General features: G+C 45.3%; 1 protein-coding gene across 1 annotated transcript in view; it reads right to left on the minus strand.

The window, feature by feature from the left end:
* lmcd1 (LIM and cysteine-rich domains 1) overlaps positions 1 to 26,545 on the minus strand; it is a 67,807-nt gene that overhangs the window by 11,964 nt on the left and 29,298 nt on the right. Inside the window, exons 3-4 of the mRNA XM_070895725.1 lie at positions 23,239 to 23,494; positions 6,282 to 6,653 (exon numbers count right to left, since the gene is read on the minus strand). Coding sequence (XP_070751826.1) covers positions 6,282 to 6,653; positions 23,239 to 23,494 — 628 coding nt within the window. The remainder of the gene's footprint in view (positions 1 to 6,281; positions 6,654 to 23,238; positions 23,495 to 26,545) is intronic.

The following is a 26,545-nucleotide window of genomic DNA, read 5'->3' on the forward strand; positions in this document are numbered from 1 at the left end:
AACAGATGTAAATATACGCACACCAGAAGCTGAGATCTGGGATGCATCATGCATCTCGTAATTTGAACCAGTCCATGTAGCCAGCTTTAATCAGGCTAACAGCATCCGTGGCCCACGTTTTCACACATGGTCACAATTTTCAGCATAAGACGACCACTAATCAGATTAGAATCAAAAGGGAACTGCCTGCGGAGCAGGAAAACCTCCAAGTATCAGAGATATTACTTGCAAACAATACATTTAAGTCCCAAATAGTGGGTACAAAATATTAGCTGCAAGTTTCTGCAACTGGTGTGTCTTTCTTAGCAGAACTGGCAGGTCATTTTTGCCTTCTCCTGGGCAGTAAGATGGGGGAATGGATCGCTTGCCCGTGGTTGACCCCACGGCGTTGGAAAGAATTAGCTGCGGAAGGATGCACATGCTGACTTCATTGGCATGTGACGGCAAAGGGCGGTGCATGGCTCTTCCATCAACAAGAAAAATAAGTTGCCAAACACTTTTTGGTGAAGACCGTGACCCTTTAAATTTGAATTCACAAGCCGAAGTTGGTAAATCCGAAAACATTTCATTAGACGCACGGACGGAAGGTTACATATTCTCTACTGGAAGTCGAATTGAAATTCTTACACATTTTAAAGATCAGATTTCATCCACTTCTGGCAATTAATCGTAAAATCAGGTAACACCATGGATATCTGACCTCAATTAAGCTAGACCCTGGTAACCCTACCTTTGTAATTAGTGGTACGGGGCGGGCAGGGATCAAAGTTCACAGTCTGTGTTTTTTTCAGACGGCACTTGAGAATAGTCAGGCTTTGTGTTGCAGCTGGACATGCTCAGATATGAACGTATTCCATTCATCATTACAAGTGCTTTCAAGTAGTTGTTCAAGTTACTACTCGATTCCCTCTAACTACAAAGTCCAACTTCCCATTGAGCAGAGCTGCCCAATAACAGCTTTTGCATACTATCCGTCTTTGTAGCCATGTTTGCCATCCCCAGAGGGAACCCACATTGCAGTGAATGGACTTACAAACCTAAAAAAAGGTGACAGAAAGGTATCTATATAAGTATTGGTGCTTTCAACATTCCCCTATCCCTGAATTTGAACACTGCGACTGAGAGGAATTGTGGGACCAGACTGTGGAAATTTCCCTCTTCAGTGATGAATTGAGGGAGAGCTGGCAGCTCTCCCATTTCATGAGGTCACCAGAGGGAAGATTCAGAGAGAGGCCCCTGATCCCAGACTGCCTCTCGCTAGACAATACCCTGGAAGCCATGTGAGATACAAGTGGCAAACACCCTCTCAACTTTAGAGTTGTGTATCACACACCCCTTTTTATTCCCCATTGTCCAATCCCGTGGGAAAGGCTCCAAAGCCCACAGTGATGAAGTCTCACCAGCAACTTGTCCTTTCTCTGAAATAAGAAACTCATTGTTCCTTGATGTGTACACTCCCTTTGGAGACCCCCTAAGCAGGTTTTCCCACCACATGTCAAACACGACTGCACACCTCCAGGCTGCTGGTATAGATAACTTGGTTGAGGTTTAGAAGCTGGTAGTCCCTCAAGAAGGGAATTTCGGTAGCAAGGTTAGGTAAGTGCTTTGTTGGGTAAGGATATCAAGGGATTGGGAACTGAGGCAGATAAATGGAGTTGAGAAACAGATCAGCCATGATTTAACTGAATGGTAGAACAGGCCCAAGTGGCTGAATGGCCTACTCCTGTTCCTGTGTTCAAGGGGGAGGGGGCAAGAGGGATAATTAAACAGAATGCTACTGAATGCCAAAGCATTTGGCTTTTTTTTTTAAAAAAGGTATTTCATCTCATGTTACATAGGAATTTAAAAAAAAATGAACAATGTAATCCACCTTTCACAAGCCCAAGAATTTAGCTGCACCATTTGAGCTGTCCAAGTCAAGCACCAACTGAGCTAGCTATCCAAGTCAAGCACATAGGACATCCTGTGCAAGCTGCAGCTTGTTCAAAAGCAGCATACAGGTGCAGTTGTTAGCATTAGGATATTGGAAAGAGACTTAAAAAAAAAAAATAAAGTCTTCTAGAAAGGGACCACAGTTTCTTTTTACAACTCGCACGGAAAAACACAATCAAAAAATGTCTTCAAAAAAAAAAAAAGTGAATAAAATCCTACTTCTCTGTACTAAGATTCTTCAGAAGAGAACAAAGGTGGTCAACAGACTAAAGTTATACTTTGGACTTGAGCTAGACGGAGGTGTAAAAACCTCGAAGGTCACCCCAGTGGTAGGAGTCTACCAAATGTGAAAGAGGGCAGATTGAGGAATTCCCAAGATGGATGAAAGCAGTCTTGTTCAGATCTGCAAAAATCACACAGATAATGAGCCACTTTCCTTCCCCTCTTCTCCTGAAGAACGTTTCCAGCTGCTGGCATATAAATCTATGGATGTTCCATCCCAACTTGACTGTACCCATCTGGTCACTCTTCATGGGCTGGTTTGTCATTTTGATTCTGTCTCCGATAGCGCCCCGGAGAGGGGGGGGTAATGGCTCTGGAAATGGTTACCGGCCGGGCGGGCAGCTTCCAGCCAGGACATTAAGTGACGATTTACCGGCCGGGCGCATCGCGCCGGTGTGCAACGTCCCTGGTTTTGACAGCATTGTGAAATTTGGTTGGAGCGGCACCCGTAGCAGGACCGCCTGGGAAAGCAGACGGTCCGAGCTGTTCCGGCGGCAGTGAGGGAAGGAATGACTGCACAACATAAGCATGATTGTTTTTTTGTGTTTTCTTTTTGCGATTTATCTTTATTTGGAGTCGGTAATATATTGGGAAAGATTTCTGTGTTTTGTGTCCCGATTTTTTTTTTTTTTTTAAAAAGGGAGGCCTCTCTTTGGGCGCTCCGGATTTTCAGTTGCTCACCTGGCCTAGTGCCCTAAGAGAGGTGTGCAACTGCCCCACTGCCCTTAGTGTCCTAAAAAGCCTCCAACCGAAAATCCATCCTAGTGTTAATCCAACCACTGAGTGTTGGAAGGCTATGTGACTACATGGGAAATCACAGTCTGGCTCAATTCCAAACAAAAAATTCCTGTAGTGTATGAAACACATAAAAAAGGTAACGTTTCTTCAGATGCTCATTTGATTCAGCAAGCTGGAAGATGGCATAGAGCACAAGGCTGGCCTGTGATTATCCCATGACAAAGCAGCCCTCAGATAAATACATGAAGGGTTGGACTTTCAAGTTGTAGCAATTTCGCCCATTTACGGGCTCAAATTGCGGCAAAATGAAAAATTTAGCGTCGGCATTAGCGCCAAAGCTCGCAACTTTCACTGAATAAAAGTTCATGAGCAGTGTTAACGCTAACTCCGGCGTTGCACGATCAACTTTGTGCACCGGAGCCAAAAGTTCCGGAGCGAAAAGAAAATTGGCCGTTCTGTGCATGCGCAATTTTTTTTTTCTTCCTGTGCTTCTGGTGTGCTAAATTGACAAAGTTTACAATGTTTAAGGTGAACTAAAGAATGTATTAACCATTCCTGTGTAGTGTCTCATTTGCACAACAAGAGGGGGAATAGTCAACATGGTGGGATAGAGTGGCCAGGCAACGGTCAGACGTGTCGTTCACTCTTCAAGCAAAGCGTTCAATTATGAGTTGCTGATAAGGCTTTTGCAGCGGCAAAATTTCCATAATGCCTCCCTGCGGTTGTGGTGGTGGCACGGGTTCCTCGTCTCTCTGCTCATCCTCCTCCTCCTCTGCATCCCCCCCCTTTCTCCGGAGGTGGTTCTGCAATCCCCGTTGGCAATTTCTGTCCCCTCATGATGGCTCAGTTATGTAGCATGCAGCACTCCACAATGAATTCAGAGACTTGCTGAGGGGAATATTGCAGTTAGCCTCCAGTGCGGTCCAGGCATCAGAAGCGCTTCTTGAGCACTCCAATTGTCTGTTCAACAATGTTGCTTGTGGTTGCATGGCTCTCATTATAGCGATGCTCAGCTTCTGTCTGAGGGTTCCGGAGTGGGGTTATGAGCCAAGTGGCGAGGCTGTAACTTTTGTCCCCCAGCATCCAGCTCTGGACTTGTGGTTGACGCTGGAACATGCGTGAGACACTGCTCTCACGCAAGATGAAAGCATCGTGGATGCTCCTTGGATATTGGGCATGGACTGCCATAATGCGCTGAGTATGGTCGCAGATGATCTGTATGTTCATGGAGTAGAATCCCTTTCGGTTCGGTAAACCTCTGGATTTTCTCAAGGTGCTCGCAGGGCGATGTGCTTACAGTTAAGGGCACCTCGAACCTTGGGGAAGCCAGCAAATTGTGCAAAACCTACAGCCCTCTCACTTTGGGTCTCCTTGGTCATTGAGAAGTTTATGAAGTCCATTCTGCGTGCGTACAGTGCAGTAGTCACCTGGCAAAAGCAGCAATATGTAGTGTGCTGTGAGATGGAGCATATGTCCCCCGCTTATGCCTGAAAGGAGCCAGAGACATAGAAGGCAAGTACCACAGTCACCTTCACCTCGACGGGCAGTGCAGTCCTGTTGCCGCTGGTAGGCTGTAGGTCTGCCTGTATGAGCTAGCATATCTCTGACCACCACTTTTCGGAAGCGCAGCCTTTTAACGCACTGTGCCTCGGAGAGCTGCAGGTATGAGCGAGTTTCCCTGTCAACCCGTGGAGGGCAAGGCCTCCTCCCCATACTTCTGCGACCTCTTCCATTACATTGAAAATGATCATTGATACGCCTCCTTCCAGCTCGACGCCGTTTGAATAAATCAACCAGGATTACTGTCTCCCGACATATCATGGCCCCCATCTTTTAAAATGTCCTTTAAAACAAACGAGAAACTCACATAAAATTTCACAATCAAAAGTGTGCAGTAATGCAGCGTTCTTCTCCCAAACCTGTTAATCTCTCACAACTCAGACTTCTCCTCCATTTTCAAGATGGCGCCATTAGCGCGCCCTGGATCCGACTGCTTTTTCTTGGCGGGTTCTCGGGCGGATGCTAAATTGAGCGATATGCTCGAAAGTTCCGCCCGGGACTCTAACGCAGCGATGCATGACGATTTACGCTATCAAAATGGTCAAAACAGCGGCGGGGCGCTAAGTTTTAGTGCTGCCGCAAACCCATTGCCAAAACTTACGCCCCCCCCCAAAAAAAATCATTTTTGCCTCCCACCGAGGCGCTAAATGGGGCACAAATGAGCCGGGAATCCAGCCCAAAGAGCGGGAAAGGTGCTCGAGGGCTACAGTGGCTATGAACTTGTATCAAAGTACCTTCAAGAGAGTAGAATAAAACAATGAAGGAAACATTTGCAAAAAGCTGTGCGATCATATGGCACTGTATAACAAGGTTCCATCCACCTTGGAAATCCCTCAATCCAGACTTAAGGGTTGCTGCACCTCAGTCAAATCCAAGGGCTAATTTCAGTCAATTGACCACCTCTCTTCTCTCCTGAAATACCTTTGTACAGACAGCAGCGCATATTTAAAGACATTCTGGCTTTAAAATATGTTTTTGTAAACAATGGAGAATGCATTAGGTACTTTACCAAATTTAGAGTAGACAAGATGACTGCAAAAGAAGGGACCAAAGTCAAGTCAGTATGGCATTCCAGCCTCAACGTTGCATGTGCAAAATCCATTGTTCTTCAACTTGGTACTTTATTTTTTAAAAAGAGAAAAGCGTGTTGTGCCTATAATAATACACATACTGTTGTTGTAAGGTCGTCAAAGTACTCTTAAGTGTAACTTAGTTCTTCATCAATGATTGAATGCAGATCAGCTAAATCACCCTGTTTGTCAATCACTAGGGCCAGTCTGCAGAGGGGATGAGAGAGAGAGACACAAGCTCAAAAAGATGGCCAGTCGAGTTATCCTTTGATGCTTGCCAATAAATGATTAGTGCATGAAACTCCAATTTTCAACATCGTGATTATTGCAAGTAATGGTGGGGAGGGGGAGAGAGAGAGAGAGACATGAGATAGACAGAACGTGAGAGAGATAGAAAGGAAAAGAAAAACATTTTGAAGCTTGTGGTTGCCTTTCATCAGAGTGCACAAAACTTTAAGAGCCAAGTAGTTGTGCTGAAATGTGCAATCATTCTCAACAAGCCACAAGACTATTTTTCCTGATGTGTGTCTTGGAATAATTGCTTTCACATGTGCCAAAAGAAGCTAATTGTTTTTTACAAAAGCAGAGTGGTTTAAAATAGTCCTAAAATAGGCGTGAAAGCCAAAAGGATCCACAATTATCTTATTTCTTTCAGATTTTGTTGAGTGACCTTAAAACCAAATTACATTAATTACTCACATATTCGTCCTTTTGGTGGGACTCTGGCAGTGTCCCATTAGGTGCAGCGGGGGTGTCCTGAGGTTTCTCCTTTGCCACCTTGCCGTTGGTAAATTGTCCGGTGGCTTCGGTCTTCTGCTGATTAGCATTTTCTTTGGCACTACCCACTTGGCCAGGCAGTGCCACCTCTCCCACTCCCAGCATGTCGTTCTTGTACTTCCTGACAAATTCCTCCATGCCTTTCACCTCGCTCTCCGACAAAGCATGGCACTGAAAGGGGTCCTGGTCGTAGACCGGCAGCTGCCTCATTAGTTGCCTACGGCGATAGTAGGCCCCTTCCGTGCCAGCAATCGGTTGCATTTCCTTCGGAATGAATTCCATATAATGAATAGCCTGACAGGGAGACAGAGAGAGAGAGAGAGAAAAAAATAAGGACTTTTGTGATATATAACAACATGTGGATTTAATTCCTGTTAAGTTAAAGCCAGAATTTAATTATATTGTGTGTGGGGATAAAGCAGTCATTTCCTTCACTTCCAACTACAAAGCTCTTCATGTTTTACAAATATTTTCTTTAATATTGTAAAATTTTACTATAAATGGTAATAAATTATTGCCAATGGTGGTGCCTTTATATTACTCATTCTAAAGCATTAATGGAATTCTACAAATATTGTGTTGTTTGGAACATTCTCTGCTGATTACTGTCCACTTCTATTAAATAAGAAATCAGTTTCTCTTAAAGCTTCGCTATTTATTTATTGAGCCAGATTTACTCTACAGAAAGCCACGCTGATTATATTTGTATGAGTGTTCTATTAAGAAAGTTTTGGATACTATATGTGCAATTAAAAGATTAGAGAGATTTTAAAAAAGATAATTCTTATTAACATCATTTTAACTAGACATTTCTTTGGCACAAAGAACACACCAGACTTATTAAACATGGGCTGCATAAGATTTCGAGTTGTTGGAGTAGAGTAACTGGACAGGAATTTGCTGGTATAATGTTCTTGGCTGTTGTCCAGGCATGTTGAATGAATAAATAAATAACTGGAGCAGAGTTCCCAATCCCACATTGAATCATGGGCTTCCCTGGGAAAGAGGGAAGAGATTAAGTCAGCAGCTCTCTGTTCTCTTTGCAGCCTCTCCTCCTCTGCATCCATTCCTCCACAGGTAACAGCCGACTCTTCCCAAATTGCTCGAGCACATCTCGTGGCTAGGGATAGCCCAGTGCGCGACTGTGTCGGTATGGTAACGCACTCAATGATGGGGTGCAGACTGAGTGCTGCATCCACAGTGATCCTCACTGCAAGTTCCCCATATTAGCTTAGTTGCTCTATGGCTAAGGAATAGACAGGAAAAAAAACCCCACACAAAACTCACTCTTTTCTCAAGCATCCTGCAATGACTGGTTGAAGAAAAGCAATCACAGTTTGGAAAGATTGCAGATTGTGTTGGGGAACCGAGCTCGTTTTTACACTTGTCCGAAATTCCCTGACCTTTTATGCCGATTCCATAAAACCTCTGTTTCCCCCTCACTGCATGCAACAGTGCAGCTCACAGATGTTCTGAAATTACACCCGCGCTAAATGGGTTGTAAATTTATGTTAAAATTTCAGGTGCAACAAAGCCCAAGGTCATATTTCTGATAGTTTATGGTGATTTTATTCAGCAATTTTTGAAAAACAATTCTCCTCACCGAGACTTAAAATATATTATCTGTAGCTTTATGGTATCAGATTGATATGCATTAAAAATGGAAAAACTTCTAGGATTGCATTGTCTTAAAAATTCTGGGGCCAAACTTTGCTGAATACTTTTATGCTAAATACCCTCCATCGTGGCCATGATGGGGTCTTAATCTGCAATGCCAGTTTAGCCTGAGTGTAGCACAAGACGCCATCTTGGTAAAGGAGTTGAAGCACGCCAAGAACGGCTGCCCAGATGCTTGTTACACAGCTAATTGACACTTAAAATGCCTGCTAGGGCACATAAAAGAGGCTGCACAGCATTTTGGCAGCTAGCGCATCAACTAACGCCTTCTCCTAAAGCGACCAGCTGTTTGGGAGTAAACATAGCATTGTTGTGGATTTCAAGTGCTACTTAAAAGGGATACTCACCAATTTCATGTTCATTGCTGCTGGAGCTGTGACGAGGATCTCTGAAGGACATTGGCAGACTTTCTGGGACACTTTGTCAAGACTTCAGCAATAATCGAGCAACATTTATGTCTACTTCACCTTATAGGAGTCACCAGGAGAAAGGTAGTGCTTACTCATGGGCATCTTGCTAGAAGGTCCCTCTTCGTCTGGATGAGGAATGGGAGGAGAACATGAGGCCAGGCAGAGCAGCACCAGCTGCTACAGGAGAGGGGGACAGGAGGGGAAGGTGGCGTTCTTCACTCCTGTGGGGGCTGGACATCCCTCCTCCTCTGAACCTCTTCCAACAGGACCTCCACTGCCACATCGAGAACCTGTGCGTCCTTTCCCTTGGTCCCCAAGGCATCCTGCAACATGCCAGCCAGAGCACGCCACACCTTCAGTGGAAGTGGGTGCGAGGAGTCCACATATACTGCATCACGAAAATTGCATATTTTCAGCACTGGAGTGCTAAACCTGCTGGTATCTGGTTCTTCACCTCCAGGCAAGTTCAAATTAAGGTCATCAGCAATGAGGACCAACATTTTGTGCTAAAACTAGACTTTTAAACTGGCTAGTCTTTAGAATTGCACCCATTTTTGCCCGTTTCATCCTTTGGCCAAAACAAGCCGCCCTCTATGCCTAATATGTGCAAAGGATGGCTTAAAATTTTAATTTTCATGCATAAAGAGGGACTTGAAGAAAGAATACGGTTTAAGAAGTGTGCTTTCCTCAGGCACCAATTGGTTACACTGGTTTGACAATGGATTTTACATTCCAGTCTATTCTAGTGAGATTCTCAGGAAATTTTGGTGTGTCTTGCTGACAGGAAGATTGGTGTAAATTTTGGTGCAACTTGCGGACCGATGATTCTACCATTTCTCCTTCATGGTTCAGAGCTCCTGTGACGGCAATGGCAGTGAATTTCAGGCGGTGTGTGTAATGGGTGGCCGATCCGATAGCCCCCCGTTTTGCGCCAAATTTCTGGGCCAAAGTATTGTGTTGACTTCTTTGAATTTGCTATGGTTGTCAACCAATGTTAGAATGCACTGGATACTATGAAGTGTTAGACACACACATTGTAAAGCAAGGTCAACAAACTGTATCCTTGTGGGAAAGCTTTTGCAGCATTCTACACAGTTCAGCGCCCACACAAATACATCCGTGTCAGTTTTTTTCTGCTGAGGCAATTTGTTATTTATCTGTGCTATACACAAGGAACCACAGGGGCTGAAATGAAAAAGAAAAAAAAAATGCACAATGCTGGAAATGCACACCAGGTCAGCCAACATCTGCTGAAGGGTCCCACTTGAACATTAAACTTTTTCTTTTATTCCAGGGATTGAAAATAAGTTAGCTGGCAGTGCAGAAGGAAGATCAACGCTCTACATCTGCCCTTTCTTCCTGTGCGCACACACATAACCAGGGACATGATAGTCACAGCAGATGGGATGTTGATCTTACTAGAATTCTTGCAGAATATGGACTACAGGGCCAGTAAGAAATGATTTACAGCTCTTCGTCGCCTGAACTAATAACTAAAGCATGTGCAACTAATCTCCATAGGCCAAGAGCAGGAATAAAAAATCTCTTCACACTGTCCCCATATAGTATTTGGTTTAATTTGTTTGGCTGAAGAAGAGTCAAATTTCTTGTGTTTTTTTTTTTAAAAAGCGCCAATTTTCTGCGCCTCTCGTCTTGAAGATATGAATCCATGAATACCAGATGCTTGCAGTGCAGCCATCCTTTATGTGTAAGCTGCAACAGCGAGTATAAGCGGGTTATTCAAATGTGGTGTTCATCACAGCACGGTTGATCCTGTCCTTGCTCAAGCTCCGTGCTCATGCACCTCCACTTATTGCAATCAGGAGTAAAATCTTGATTCGTACCCAATAGGTGGTGAGAAATTGCAGCAGTCTAATGCTACCCCTGCCGAGATCACTTAACTCAGCACAAAACACCATTTAATTTTTACTGTACACTGGAGGATCTCTTGTGGCACGATAAGCTAAATGACGCACTGTATCCTAGCAACAGGAGTAATACACACTACTATTCTCTGCTGCTAAGGTGGAGCAGTTTTTAAAGTTGGCTGTTAAGTCCCTTTGAAGCTACTAAGTTTTATTATTATAGATGCATTTAAGGGGGGGCTAGACAAGCATATGAGGGAGAATGGAATAAAGGGTTACGCTGATAGATTTAGATGAGGAAAGACAGGAGCAGGCTCGAGTGGAGCATAAATGCCGGCATGGACTTGTTGGGCCGAATGGCCTGTTTCTGTGCCATATATTCTATGTAATTTTATGTATAATCTTCGAGGTTTGTTAGAGGCGGATTGTTGTTTGCAGGGAGATTTGCAGACAGACGCACTTGTATATATCCAGCTCCTGAAATGAATGCCTTTCTTTCGCTTTGTATAATTTTGACACCGTGGAGTGCGACAGCCACACACTCGATGCAATATATTTACATATGAAGCAGTTGAATAAGTTTTTCTACTGGAACCAGAGCGAGTAAGTTCAAGATAAGAAAACTAAATGAATGGGCAACTCAAGACAGAATTTAATTAGCAAAACTGATCAATTTATAGAACAAACTGCCAATGTATGCGTGGAGGGGATAAGAGCCCTGAAATGGGTTTTGAAAAAGAAACAGACAAGCTCTTGCCATCAGAGAGGCCTTAGGCCATTACATTTTATAAGTGACTTATCTTACAGGAAAGGACAGGGCTAATTGGATTGGTAGGCTAGATAGTCTTGTCATGTCTCAAATACATCACAATCATATTGGTATAATTTCTTAATGCATAGAATAGAAAACATGTTCTGCATTCACTGCCAAGCAGCTAAGTGGGTTGTCCACTTGAGACACTAAATACAACTTGCAATCATATAGTGCCTTTCAGCAAAATAAACATGTCAATATGCCTCACAGTGGAGAGACAGATGGCAAGCATATGACAATACACGGCCAAAGAGAAAGATTTTAAAGAGGCAGACAAATGTGGGCAGGGAAGTAGCAAGGGGGAAGGGTTTGGAGAGAGCAGGACTGAGATGGCTAAAGGCTCCATTGCCAGTGGTGAACGGGAGAGGGAGGGATGGATCATTCACATGAGGTCAGAGTTGGAAGACTGGGCGGGGGGGAAAAGAGAAGTAAGCTACAGTAACCGAATTTACTGACAAGTCGCATCTTGGAGACAGATATCAAAAAATATCTAAAAGTTTACAATTTGAATCGTGACAAATCCCCATTCGTCACAACAACATTGCGGTCTGCCGTTTGACAATGACGTTCTGGCTCATTGCTGAAATGTGGAACAAAATAGCTGAATCGCATAAGCTTTCGAAATGACCAATAGCTATTTCATCAAAGACAAAAGTAAAATACTGCGGATACTGGAATACGAAATAAAAACAGAAAATGCTGGAGATCTCAGCAGGTTTGTGGGGAGAGAAACAGAGTTAACGTTACAGTTCGATGACCCATCGTCAGAACTAGAAAAAGTTAGAGATGTAACAGCTTTTTAAGCAAATGCAAGGGCGGGAAAAGATGGGGTGGGGTGGGGGGCGGTGGAGAACGAAAGCCTGTGATTGGGTGGAAGGCAGAAGAGATTAAGAGACAAAAGGGATGATGGTGCACGGCAAAAGGAGATGGAAATGGGACAAGTTAAGAAACAAAAGATGAATCTCAATAGGGGGTAAATGGAGATGGCAGAATCACCAACAACTGCCGTAGGAAAGGGAAAAAAAATGGAAGAAAAAGAAAAAAAATAGGGGCAGAGGTTATGGTCTGAAATTGATGAACTTAATGTTGAGTCCAGAAGGCTGTAAAGTGCGTAAATGAAAGAGGAGGTGCTGTTCCTCGAGCTTGCGTTGAGCTTCATTGGAACAGTGTAAGAGGCCAAACAGAGAGGTCAGAGTGCGAGTGGAGTGGAGAATTAAAGTGACAGGCGACTGGAAGCTTGAGGTCATGTTCACAGACTGAATGGAGGTGCTCTGCAAAGTGGTCACCCAATCTGTATTGGGTCGTCCCAATGTAGAAGGGACTGCATTGTGAGCAGTGAATACAGTATACTAAATTGAAAGTGCAAGTAAATCACTCTTTAACCTGGAAGGAGTGTTTGGGGCCCTGGACAGTGGGAAGTGAGGAGGTAAAAGGGGCAGGTGTTGCATCTCTTGCGCTTGCACGGGAAGGTGCTTTTTGAAGGGGAGGGGGTGGCTGCGGAATGGACCAGGGTGTCGAGGATGAAGCAATTTCTTTGGAATGCCAAGGGGAAGGGAAGATGTGATTGGTGGTGGGATCACGTTAGAGGTGGCGGAAATGGGGGAGGATGATCCGTTAAACGTGAAGGCTGGTGGGGTGAAAGGTGAGGACAAGGGAAACCCTGTTGTGGCTCTGGGAGGGAGGGGAAGGGGTGAGAGCAGAGGTGCGTCAAGTACAACGGACATGGTCAAGGGCTACAGAAAGAGCTATTTCATGAACAAACAGCTGTCAATCAAATTGTAGTTCAAAGTGGTAATGGCCAGAGACAACAGCTGCCTGTCTGCTCCTTTAAGTGAGAACAATCACAATCAAACAATTAGCTTGTGTCGGTTAGCCTGCGCTCATTGACGCCAATTTGATAGGAATTACCGAAATGAAATCTCCGTTATTCTGCAAAGCATTCATAACTTGGGTGATCAGAGCTCAAAGGGCTTCAAACCAGATCAGCTGACTTTGCACTCCAAGCTGCAGAACAATAACTTGCCCTAGAGAATCACGAGCTAAAGTTCATTTTAAAACTCCTGCAGCATTGCTTAGTTTAAATTCCAGTTAAAAAGTGATTCCTATGGGTCTGAAACAAGACAGATCGTCAGGTTGGTCACCAAAGGTTCCTGCTGATAATGACAGAAGGCTAAAGTTATTGCGTACTGCGATCATTTAATCCGACGATGCCACAGAAACCCTTCAGAAATCCAAAGTAGCTTCAGATGGCTATTAATCAGGGCAGTTTTAATGCACGCAGTGCTGCAGTGATCCTGGTAATCCCTCAACAAGCAGAGCGACCACCGCAGGGACTTGTGAAAGGCAAACGGTCACAGAGACGCACAGCAGCTGCTCAGCTCGTGCGGTTTTAAAAGGATCCAGGAAAGCCGCAGGCAATCTCCCACCACCCAGAATTCAACTGCAGCTCTCATTACAGAAAATGAAAGGCAAATCAGGACAATCCCAAGTCTACACATGCGTCCATAGTCTGAGCAGTCAGAAGGTGAGGTGAAAAGCTGCCCTGCTGCCTGGGAGGGCAACGACAGCAATGCTCATGGAGATCCATGGGCTCAATTTTCCCGGGTCATTTGCGCCATTGTTTTGGCACACAACATTTTTTCTGGTGTATTTATTTAATTCAAAGATTCCCCCTGGAATCTGCACCGGCGTAACTGCTTTACTTATGATTTTTCTAGGTTAGGTTTTTTTGTTCCCTCATGTCTGCGCCAGTTTTGATAATTTTCGCAGTTTGCCCAAAAATTTTAATCCTAGGTCGGCGTACCTGGCCATTCCCGAAAAACCTTCTGGTGAGTTAGCAGAAAGCAGCGCACATTGAGAAATCGGCACTGAAAGACACCACTGTTTTTCATCGAAGTTTTTGGAAGGAGTCAAGAACACTTTAAATATCCATAATAAAATACAACTTTTTTTACCTTTCAACATAGAGTACATGAAAGTTTCTTGCATTTCTGAAGTTTTCATTTTTTTATTTTTCTCACACGCCACCACCGAACGTCTTCAAGCAGGGCTGGAGAGTTGTAGTATCGGCCGTCAGAATCAGCCCCGTGCCCGGACACATGGGCTCGGCTGGAAATCAAGCCCGGGGGGGCGGGGGGTGAGTGGGGAGGTGGCAATCGGAAAGCTGCTGCACTGAGCCCAGGGAGGGAGGTGCCGATCGGAAGGTTGCTGCACTAGGTACAAGACTGCAATGAGTTTGGGGGGGGGGGGGGAAAAAAAAAAAAAGAGAAATTCTTGGTCCTTGTACCATATTGCATCTTGTATTACTGCACCTCCGATTTTTCCAATGCTCTCACACTGCACTCAACTTTGTTACACAGACAACTGGCTCTTTAAAAATGGACGATTGCCAACCCGTTGCTGTACTGCGCATCCATTGAGATAACATCTCCCTCTCTCCCGAGTCGACTGGACATGCTGCGCAGTGCCAAATTTGAATTATACATTGGGGAGACTTTGGCAAAATATTTCTGCCGCATTTCTGGCCTAGAAAAACGGGCGTAATTCTGGCAATATGCCAGAAAATGGGCTTGGGCAAAATTGAGCCCTAAAACTCTCCAAGATGCGCTCCAGTTAGGTTTGTGCTTTGGAATTGTCCTTTAAGCTCAGCTGCAGCTTGCAGATGTATTCACCTGAAAGCAATAGTCTTAAAAGGCAAGAGCAGGGAGAAGTCCTCGGATATGGTCAAGCAAACTGAACATTTTTGGCTGGTGACATTGGCGCGTTATTTGCATTGGCTTATCAGAAGGTCCCAGGTTTTACCCACCGGGGTGCTGAGTTAGCGGATCTCGTCCAGTAACGTGGTGGAGGCGCTTCGAACGGCCTCAACATCCCTGGACCAGGAAAGAAAATAAAGCCAGGGGTTTCCCCTCCTGATAGCTTTTAATTGAGCTCTGCTGGTAAGTGAATGTGGAGACATTGAGAGGATGTTGAATAGAAACATAGGAACAGGAGTAGGCCATCCAGCCCTTTGAGCCTGTTCCGCTGTTCAATTACAGGGAAAAGGGTGAAGGAGCAGGACTGGCTGAGAGCTCAATGGGCTGCAGTGCCTTCTTCCATGCTGTCACCATTCTATGATATGTCCTGGTTTATCTGTACCTCAATTTCATTTACCCACTGTGGTTCCATATCCCTGAATACCCTTGTCCAACAAAAATATCAATTTTGAAATGTTCAATTGATTTTACCTCAACAGCTTTTGGGGGGGGGGGGGGGGGGGTGGGAAGAGTTTTCCAGATTTCCACCACCCTTTGTGTGAGGAAGTGCTCCCAGACATTACCCTTAAATGGCCTAGCTCTAATTTTAAAGGTTATGCCCCCTTGTTCTGGACTTGCCCCACCGGAGGAAATAGCTTTTCTCTATCCACCCTCTCAAATTCTGTAATGCTCACCATCCAGGTATGCAGAGGGCTGCTTTTATACTGTGCCAAGGCCTCCGCCAGTGATGTTGGCTGCGGACGCATGAGTCTTGTGCAGCCGGCTACATCCCAGAACTAAACTTACTGGGATTCATCTTCTGAGCCGTGGGCCTCAGCAAATCCCATCAAGGTTACCGTCATACTGCAGCCAGCTGCGACAGACCCATGCAATGGGAGCCGACGGCACTAGCATGGGTCTTGGCACAGTACAAGCTGTTTCACCGCAGGTGAAGCACCCACATGACACGGGTGAAATAGAAATAAATATATATATATATTTTTTTTTAAAAACAAGAGTTGTGCTGATTCCCCCAGTCCACTAGTCTGGTGGAGCAGACTTGAAGTGCATTCCGTCTGACAAAACCTGAACCCATTGCCATGTTCAGGAGATTTGAATTCGGCAAGCCTTAACCCTGCAGAGTCCGCCACCTGGTTGGGCCGAAGGCATGGCTGTGGGGGATGAGAGTCAGCCACTGCTGCAGTGGAAATGGCCAACAGCTGTCCAAAAACAGCAGCCAAAAAGGTCTCCGATCCCAATCTTGATGGTGCTGAAAATGGGTCTTGTCCCCGACCTGGCTCCCACAATGAGCACCCAGTCCTGGCTCACATCGTCTGATTGGAGTAGAACTGGGAGCAAGACCAAGGCCTGGTTCTTCTGGACACAACTTCTATTGGGCATCTGCCCAGAGTAGAGGCTGTGGCCCTCCACTTCAGTTAAGTGCCATTTGAATGTTTGTACTGAATCCAGGTACAAGCCCTCCTCGAGGGGGACCCGGAAATCCTTAGGCAACACAAAGGTCTCTGTCGCCTCTGCTTTGCATCTGGTAATTGTATTTTCCCTTGGTGTGAAGCAGAAGAAAAAAAGTTCACAGAATCTATTGAATACAGAAAGGTTGGCTAATCTAAAAATCGCAACGAGCGTTCAGCGCTGAAAGCAAAGGAAAGAAAGTCAGCCAAGAGAGTAGATTATGCACTCTGGTAATACAATTAGCCTGGATTATACAACTGTGGTGCCATTATTTGATTCATTTCACGGTCATGCAACAGTTGCACGCTTTGGAGAACTTTACATCCTTGGACTATAGAAACACGAGAGGCTACAGCCTTAAATGAGCTGCACCAATGAAGCAGACTGTTCACTTCTAATGTCCCAGAGGAAAGCATTTTACTATTAGATAACCTGGTTCCTGCCCCCTCCCCAAGCTACTGAGAAAAGTGACTGACAAGCACTCGTAGCAGGTAATGATTCCCAGTGGATGTATATGGTGCTCAACAGGAAGCTGGCATGACCGGAGAGTCCAAAAGTCAGGAACAATTATCATGTCATGAATTGTCTATGGCATTTGACCCTCAGATTGCCCTATTTAAAGTCATTAACACAGCCAACAGCAAATGTAAAGTTTAATGAGTGCTGGATTTACTCAGTTTCTAGGGACCTCAAGCATTCACTGATGCTCAGTTACTGTAGCTTGTCTGCAGAGAGTCTTTCGTAGAATAGTAGAGTACAGAAGGAGGTCATTTAGCCCATCGAATCTGGCCGGCTCTTTTGAAGAGCAATCCAGTTAGTCCCACTCCCTGGTCCTTGCCACATATCCCTGCAATTTTCTCTCCTTCAGGTATTTATTTTATTCCTTTTTGAAGGGTACTATTGAATATGTGTCCACCACCCTATCAGGCAATGCATTCCAAATTATAACCATTCTGTGCAGAAAAGATTTTCCTCATGTCATTTCTGGATGTTTTGCCAAACACCATAAAACTGAGCCCTCTGGTTATCGAACCATCAGCCTTTGGAAATAGTTCATTTTTATTTACTCTATCTAAAACCTTCATGATTTTTAACACCTCTATCAAATCTCCCCTTAGACTTCTCTGCTCCAAGGAGAACAACCCCAGCTTCGCCAGTCTATCCACATAACTGGAAACCCTCACCCCTGGAACCGTTCTAGTAAATATCTTCTGTACCCTCTCCGAAGCCTTCACGTCCTTCCTAAAGGATTGGACACAATACTTCAGCTGAGGTGTATGATGGTGAACTTTTCCCAACAGACTCGGGTTCAGAAAAAGCCCAGTGTCAGTAGTGTTGGATGCCAGAGGGATGTCTGCTCTTCAGACACTATGGCCCCAATTTTAATGTTGGGATGGGAATGGCCCATGTGATCACTGAAGTGGACACAAACCCGTGGAGTCCAGCAATGCGGAGGTCCTGGTGAATTTAATGGCCAGATCTCATTTGAATTTTTTTTCCTCCACTTCCCACCGGGCAGCCAGCCAGATAGGGAGGCTGACCAGCTGACAAGTAGAAAGGCCTGCGGTAGAAGGCCGCAGCCGGTGATTGTTGGGGAGGGAGGGAGGAAGAGATTGTGGATCGGCATTGGATCGCAGGGCTGGGGGGGTGTCAGCATCGGATCGAGGGCAGGAAGGTGGATCGTGGCAAGGTAGATGGGGGGGGGCGGTGTCAGGGTAACACTCCTGCTCCTCCTGGCCCGCAAGCAGTGCTGAAAAAAGCACTTACCTGCTGAGATGGCCGAAGGCTGCACTGGTGCACTGGAGGCGATGTTGAATCTCCACATCAATGTCTGCTTTGTTGATAAGAGGCTCCCAAGATATGGGAAATGGTCCACGTTGTCTAGGGCCGCGGAAAAGAGTATTTGAAGACGAGGCCCTCAAATCTATCATCAAGCTCATGGTCTACAGGGCTGTAGTAATACCCACCCTCCTGTATGGATCAGAGGCATGGACGATGTATAGAAGACACCTCAAGTCGCTGGAGATATATCACCAACGATGTCGCCACAAGATCCTGCAAATCCCCTGGGGCACCAACATCAGTGTCCTCGTCCAGGCTAACATCCCCAGTATTGAAACACTGACCACACTCGATCAGCTTCGCTGGGCAGGCCACATAGTTTGCATGCCAGATACGAGACTCCCTAAGCAAATGCTTTGTGCGGAGCTCCTTCATGGTAAACGAGTCAAAGGAGGACAGCGGAAGCGTTACAAGGACACCCTCAAAGCCTCCCTGGTAAAGTGCGACATTCACCACTGACACCTGGGAGACCCTGGCTGAAGACCGCCTGAGGTGGAGAAAGTGCATCCGGGAGGGCGTTGAGCACTTCGAGTCTCAACGCAAAGAGCGTGAAGAGGTCAAGCGCAGGCAGCAGATGGAGCGCGTGGCAAACCAGTCCCACCTGTTCTTTCCCTCTACGAATGTCTGTCCCACCTGTAACAGGGTCTGTGGCTCTCATATCGGACTGTTCAGCCATCAACGAACTCACTTTGGGAGTGGAAGCAAGTCTTCCTTGATTCCGAGGGATTGCTTATGATGGTGACTTACCAGCTGGATCTGGCAGTTCTCGCCTGCTGCTGGATTTCTCAAGCCCTGGGAAACCTGGTTTGCAGCTGTTAAATCCAAATGGCTGCTAAAATCGGAGGCTTACATCCTCATTAACATATTAAATTTACTGACCCACCTCTCGAGAGCTGGTTACTTGCTCCCCCACCTCGTCTCGGTTAAACCAGAAGTAGGCACGTCCGCAATGGGTTGGGATCGGGGTTTCCAATCTTAGAAAAATTTACCTGCCCCTTTCCGCCTGTCCTGGGGGGTGTTAAAGGGCTAAAAGTTGAGATATTTAACAACACTGCGGCTGCCTCTTTTGCGCCAGCTGGTGGCGGGTCCCGTGGCATCTGCCGTTTTGCAAGGGCTGGGAGCGCTGCCGGTGAAAGCAATTGCCCTGGAAATGTAAACGGGTAGAGGGTGTCGCAAGTCACTATGCAACTTATCTTCACCTCAGCGAACTTGAACCTTAACACGAAGTTCAGTGCTGGGTCCTAAAATTACCATGAAAACCCAGTGTTCAGCAGACTGATAGAGGCACTGTCACACCTCTTAAAGGGACACACACATATTTCAAATAAGTTTGCATTTAAGCGTTTGGACTTTAAAAAAAAATTGAAATAGTAGCTTGGTGCAATACATGTTCAACGTTTTTTTTTAAAAAGAGTGTGCTGCTGGATGCTTTCAAGGCCTCGGATGGTAAAGGTAGGCCTCCGAGAATGCTGCAAATACTCAGGTGGTCAGACAACATCCGTGAAGAAAGAAAAAAAAGAGTTCATGTCTCTGCTCGAGATGCTGCCAGACCAGATAAGTATTTCCAGCAGTTTATGCTTTTATTTTAGGATCTACAGCATCCGCTCGCAGAGGAAAGAGGAACAAGCAACCCAGGCAGCCCCTTTCTGGCCAGGCTATCAGTGACCACAACCCCAATTCCCCTTTCAACATTAGTCCCAAACTTTACCTACCCTCTGTTACTGACCATCACAGCGTCCTCTTGGCCATAATGCTGAAATAAAAGCTACCACAAAACAAACATTCCATCCAACTTTATGCATCTATTCATCCAATCTGACATTAAGAAATCAACTCATCCTTATGCGTTCCCTTGTGTGTGCCTTTGCCTATCCTACTGATGTCATGCAGTGCTACACAATTAGCTGCAGCATGGCTGGTGGAAGGCTGCTGACTTTCAGTGGGAAACACTGCAAATTGCTGGTTGACCTTGAGGAGCTGGTGGCTGGAAGTGTCAAATCAGGTGATGGTGTTTCTTCTTCACTCTTCCCTCGCTCTTCTTGGTCACCCACTGGCTGGGCAGGCTTCATTTCTTGGTTGTGTGAAATGAGGAAGGCATGAGGATGGAGTCATGGCGAGGGGAGGGCAGGAAAGAAAGAGGTGCATGCGAGAGGAGGATAACGTATGAGGATATCAGCATCTTGTATCCTTTCAGTCCTGCCGCTGGCCAAGGGCTCAGCCATGCCCCTGCCAATAATGGCCAGCAGCATCTCCACCAAGACGATGAGCTGAGGCTAGGAATGGGAGGTGTGCCTTGTGTTCGGTACAGATTGTTGGTAGTCGAGTGATTGGGGGGGGGGCTGGGAACAGTCCTGCATTGAGCAGTGTGTGAGGTGAGTGGTGCAGCTGGTAGGAGACGGCTTTTGAAAATGCATTCACTGATCATGACCACTGGTCTGAGGTCATGAAGCTTTTTTGGGCACTGGAGACAGATTGTGGGGGTGACACTGCTGGCAGTGATGGCTTCGGTGATGTGGTCCCGCATTGTTCTTTCTGGAGGGCCTCCTGGCCCCTGTGGGTAGAGGACCTCTCTTGCAATGTTGAGCCCCTGCACAAAGCTGGAGTGCTGCATGCAAGATTTAGGGAGCCCCTTCACTGGCTTGCTGGGCCATGTGTGTTAGCGCTGAAGCACTTTTCCCTTTTTTTTTTTTAGGTGCGGAAGGGAATTCATCTTTAAGAGCTGAAGACTCCCATTTGGGAATTCTTTTTAAAGATAATTTTTTTTTTCCAAAAGGCAGTTGAGCTACAAGGGCTGAAAACTGCATATTTTGACCTCATTTTAATGTTATCGTTGTTAAAGACATTGCCCTTTTAAGATCTAAAACTGCCTTGCGAAATCACAGCCTTGCTTTAAGACGCCACATTGGGCCCTGATGCCAGGACGGAGGCCACCAGGATGGTGTTACACGGTGAGTTTAGCGCTGGGCCAATAACGGTCTCGCTCGCGCCACCATTTTTGGCAGCCATTATCCCGCGACCGCGGTGGCACTGGCAGCTTTCGTACCACACTTGAATTTTTAGCCCAATATTCCTCCCAATGGCTCCCATTATCAGAGCTTGTTGGGCACAAATGGGAAGTACGGTTTCTTGTAAATGGATACATTTGAGTTTGACAATTAAGCAGAAAACTGTACTTCTGCCAAAGCATTCTGAATGAGTCAATAACTTATTTTGTCCTCCAGTTAAACTTGTATTTTTAAGCAATTATCATCTCCTCCTGCTCTCCTCAGGCATCGACTCCTGCTGGGATACCAGAGTAGAACCTCGGGCTCATTTTCCACTCACTTACCCATGGAAGTGGAGGGCAGCTGCAGCTCCCCTCCCACCAGTCTAATGAAGAGCAGCTAGTTTACACACTATTGATCAAACATGGGGTCTTCCTAGCCTGCATGACTCAACTATTCATTAAACTATCAGGGCAGCTGATCTTCAAGTGTGAGCCTGGACAGAGAGTGTTTGCAGGCTATACAGTCATGGACAAGCAGCACAACCCAAGCCGATCCTTACCAAAGCTAGACCTTTCAGCCACCGCCAATGATAGTAATCAGGGGCTCAATTTTGCCCAACCCCTTTTTTTGGCGCACTTACCTTAAGTGCGCCGACACTGCATGTTGGAAACGGCACCGGAAAAAAGTTGCCCCATCCTGGCCGCTCTACCGAGTCCCCGGAGTCCCAGCGTGGCGTGCATTGTGAAGTGGGGGGCGGAGCAACAGGCCAGTGCCGAAAACAGTGCCGGCACCTGCATGCATGCGCAGTGAAGTCTGTGCGCATGCTCCTGTCCTCTCAGTGTGTCCTGCGGGCTGTGAGCAGGACACGATGCTTGCAGCCCCGATCTCGCCGCACTCTATCCCCGGCCAAGTGACCTCCGCACTGGCCGGCCGGCTCGCTGAGTTCCCAGGCCAAGGTAGGATTTCAGTTTTATTTTTTATTTATTGATGGTTGTGCCTGAAAGTTTTGATTGGCGGGGAGGAGGAGAGCTTTGGGGGTAGGGGGGAAGAGAAAAAGTGTGTTTTGATGGGGGGGGGGGGGGCACTTAAAAAAAAACTTGATTCTGGCATAAAGGTAGTACTTCTATTTTTTATTTTTTATTGATTGATTGCTTATTACTTTTTGTAGCTTGTTTAGTGCTTTGTAAGTCTTGGTGCAGGTCCTCAGCTTCCTTCTATTTTTTATTTGAATGCTTATTTGTGTGCTTTGTTTAGTGCTTTGTAAGTCTTGGCGCCTTAAATGTACTAACCTGCGCCGATTTCTTAACTGCCCGCAAGGTTTTTCAGAGCTGGCCACATACGTCGATTTGGAGTAAGTTTTAGCTGGCCAAAGTGGCATAAATGGCCAAAATTGGTGTAAATGTCTGGGAACGCCCCCTTTTGAAAAAAAAACAGAACTAAAAAAATTGTACCTAACTGACTTACTCTGGAGAAAATCTTTGGGGGGAAATGGCAATTTTTTAAACTTACGCCAGAAAATACAACTTACTCCAAAAAGATTGGTGCAAGTCCTGGCCAAAATTGGGCCCCAAGGCTGGGAACCTGGACTGATTTCTCCAAGGGGTATGCCAAGGGGTGCTTGGCCAGTTATAACATCCTGGTTAAGATCAGCTAAGACTAGGAATGAAACGTGGAATCTTTTGGTCTAGATGTCTCCGCTGCACTTTACTCATCAGATATAACCAAACCTCATTCTGGGAACATTTGCACAAGCAGAGTGAATGAATGCAAGAAAGGTTAAATATCTATATTTTAATACCTACAGTGGTGAACCTAATTCAGTTTATAAAGTTTCTAAAACGTTCTGCTTTTGCGAAAAATATCAGGGATTTTTAAATCTTAGATTATGCAGAGAAGACAAATTATTTCCGCTGATTTTCAGAATATAAATTTAGTCAGCTGCCCAGAATAGCTTTGATTTTATAAAATAATTCTCAATTCTTATATTTTGATTTCCCAATGTGCGTCAAGAAACACCATTACTACAGTCCCCTGGTACTTTTAGTGAGACAAGCGTGCTCTCCTGTGCAGATCAGCTTACCAGTTTTTGGGTCAGCCCTGGTGGGGCCCACTCATATGTGACTGTATCAAAAGTTGGATCTTTCCTCGTCACAATGGGGTTGGTAATAATCATCCTGTTCCTTTTATAAATGCGGACCCCATCTCCTCCCTTCACCCGGGCAGTCAGATTGGAATATTTGGAGTCAGCCAAAAGGCGGCCGATTTTCCGATCGTCCTCCGCATCAGAGTGCAGGCCATGATCCTCTTGGCTGCATTTACATGACTTGCATATCTTCCTGTGTCAAAAGTAAACATGTAACATTAGATAGCTTGCCTCTCTGTAAAGGAATGGCCATTATCTGGCAGATCAATGGAGTTAGTCATGTCACAGAATTAGATCAAAGGGCTTTTGTTTGTTTGAGCCTTAACACATTTGATGGAAAATTTGCACTTAGTACATGTTGTAGCTGCATTTTGGAAGACAGGCTGTACGAACAGTGTTTTATGCTCTGTACAACAAGTCGTACCCAATGGGAAATGGTAGTACAATGTCCAAGTACATTACCGTATAGACATCTGGGAATGGAACTGGAATTCAGGCCAGATTGAAGAGAGCAACAAGATTTCTGCCTCCCTCTTGATGTCAAGAGTCATAAGTTAAACACAAATTGGCCAGTTCTCAATTCACTGTGCAATAGGAGAGAGCCCATAGCACAAAACGTTTTTTCATTTGGTACAAATGGTATTATTAATCTGTTAACGCCTCTTAGGCCTCAGGAAGAACTAGCTCAAGAACTGCAATGCCATACGAGTTCAGTATAGGACACTCTCGAAGTTACAATCGACAACAACAATTGTATTGACACAGGGTTTCAGTTGCATTACATCGCCACCTGACTGAAAAATGCTTGATGCCACCATAGTGTGCAAAAGTAACAAAACATTATTTTGCTTAATGTTGGGTGTGTCTACATACATGACAAAACTAGAGAGCTACAAAACTAAAGCTGACAACTGGAGCGTACTCCCCTGATCAAGTTGACACTCTTCTTCCCCCTCCTCACAAACTGGAACTCTCTTCCACCCCCGGAGTCCTTGCTGGTATGCTCTCCCTACTGCCTGCTCAGTTACTGACAGCAGTCTTCGACCTCCTCCCCTCACTTTACACTGGCACTCTCCTCCCTCCCCACCCCAAATCATTGCTCCTGGCTTCCCCTCTCTCCCTTCCAAAGTGTGGCTTCTCACTGCTCCACCCACTGAAGCAGTCAATCCTGGTTCTCCCCACTTCCCCCTCCCTCCAAGTGGCTCCTGGCTTCCACCCCCACACCACCTTTTCCTCTCCCATTGCCCGAACCCTGCTGCCACATGAAGTGGTTCCGGCTGCTGCCACCTATGGGTAGGAATATTCTTGGAAGAATTCACCTCCAGTGTATGCAGGCTCTGTAATCACTTTAAATAGCAACAGACCTCAGATAGGAGCTGCATTAAGGGAAGAGGGGACACAGCCTGTGCTGATTTTCAATATGGGCCATCCTCATTTGGATGGTATATGGGCATCCATGTGAAGGGGGAACAAAAAAAAAAAAAGAGATATCTTCATTTTAATCCCTGCAGCAAATCAAGACTTCTTATTCTTGTAGATGATCCACCCCTGCTAAAAAAAAACTAACCAAACACATTTTAAATCATGTTTCCTGACTTATAATTAACACTTGAAATCCAGATTTGCATTGATATTTGACCAGCTAAGTGTGTTGGCACTGGACTGCTCCAATGTCAGTTTAAAATGAACTTTGGCAGGAACACAGCAAGAAAGAAACTTGTCTTAACTCAGGCCTAAATCTATAATTTTCATTTAGAGACAGACCACGGGGTAGGTAAAGTTGGAAATTAAAAAGTGTCACACTGGTGCAATATGGGCTGCTTTTACATTATCCTACATGCAGGCCAAATGGCCTGTTTCTGTGTTGTAACTTCTATTTTTTTTTCCCATGTGTTTCTACACTGTTGAGGCAGAGGGAGTTTTACTTTGCATCTAATCTTGCTACTCCAGGCCGATGAACCCTTGCAGTGTAGCCCTGATTTTAACTCCCCCGCACCCGATGAGAAATGAGGCATGTTGAGATCTCCTGCCTACCCAATGACCTCCCATCTTTGACCTCTGGTGCGAGCGGAATTTGCGCCTGGCGTATTTAAATGTGGATCGGGAGTTAAAGTGGGCAGAGCCTCACATTGGCGAGCCAGGGCAAGCTTGACCCTCACCCGCTGACCCCACACTCACTGCGAGTTAAAATTGTAGGCTTATGAAGCAGTGTACTGCTCCATTCCCTACTGGGCATAACTCGACCAGAAAAACAGAAATTATTAAATTAATATCAAGTCTAAATAATTAAAAACTTCAAACTAAATAGATTCCGGCATAGTCTTTCTAACTTGTCCCTCCAACCCCTCCCACCCATATAAACAAGCAAACCTTCAGCCACAGGAACCTTTAAGATCCTCAGAGACAAATATTTTAAGTGTGCAAGCTCTTCCATTTCAGGAAAAAAAATAATCAGAAAAGATGCAGAGTTTACAGACTTTGCAAAAGTCCCAATGTAATTAGACTAACATTTTTGAGATGCGACTCTTGTCTCTCCAAGAATTTAACCTTCAACCCACTGAAATCACTGTTTCCTTGAGGGGAGAACAGGCAGCATTGCAAAGCTTCTACGTAATTGCATCACTTTATCCGTATCGTCAAAAATTCTGAAGTCTGTCTGCGTATAATGTACTGTGTATTTGCGTGTATGTGTGTGTGGATCTCACACCAGTCAGTCACTCATATACAAACAAAACAAAAGATGAGTATTTGTGAACAACATAGGAACAGGAGTAGGCCATTCAGCCCCTCGAGCCTGTTCCGCCATTCCATTAGATCATGGCGAATCTGCATCTCAACTCCATTTACCCGCTTTTGCTCCATGATCCCCTTACCTAATAAACATCAGTCGATCTCAGTCTTGAAAATGTTAATTCATCCAGCATCCACAGCCTTATTGAAGAAGAGAATTCCAGATTTCCACTACCCTGTGTGAAAACCTTCCCGATTTCACTCCTGAATGACCTGGCTCTAATTTTAAGATTGTACCGCCTTATTCTTGATTCCCCCACTAGAAGAAAAAGCTTCTCGGTGTCCATTCTATTGAATCCTTTTATCATTTTTAAACACTTCAATTAGATCACCCCTCAAACGTCTAAACTCAAGGGAATACCAGCTAAGTTAATACAACCTGTCGTCAATGTTTTCTTCCTGAGGTGCGGTGCCCAAAACTGATGGGGTCTAACCAAGTCTCTGTACACTGACG

This window comes from Pristiophorus japonicus, chromosome 12 (assembly GCF_044704955.1).
Source record: "Pristiophorus japonicus isolate sPriJap1 chromosome 12, sPriJap1.hap1, whole genome shotgun sequence".
Classification (NCBI taxonomy): domain Eukaryota; kingdom Metazoa; phylum Chordata; class Chondrichthyes; family Pristiophoridae; genus Pristiophorus; species Pristiophorus japonicus.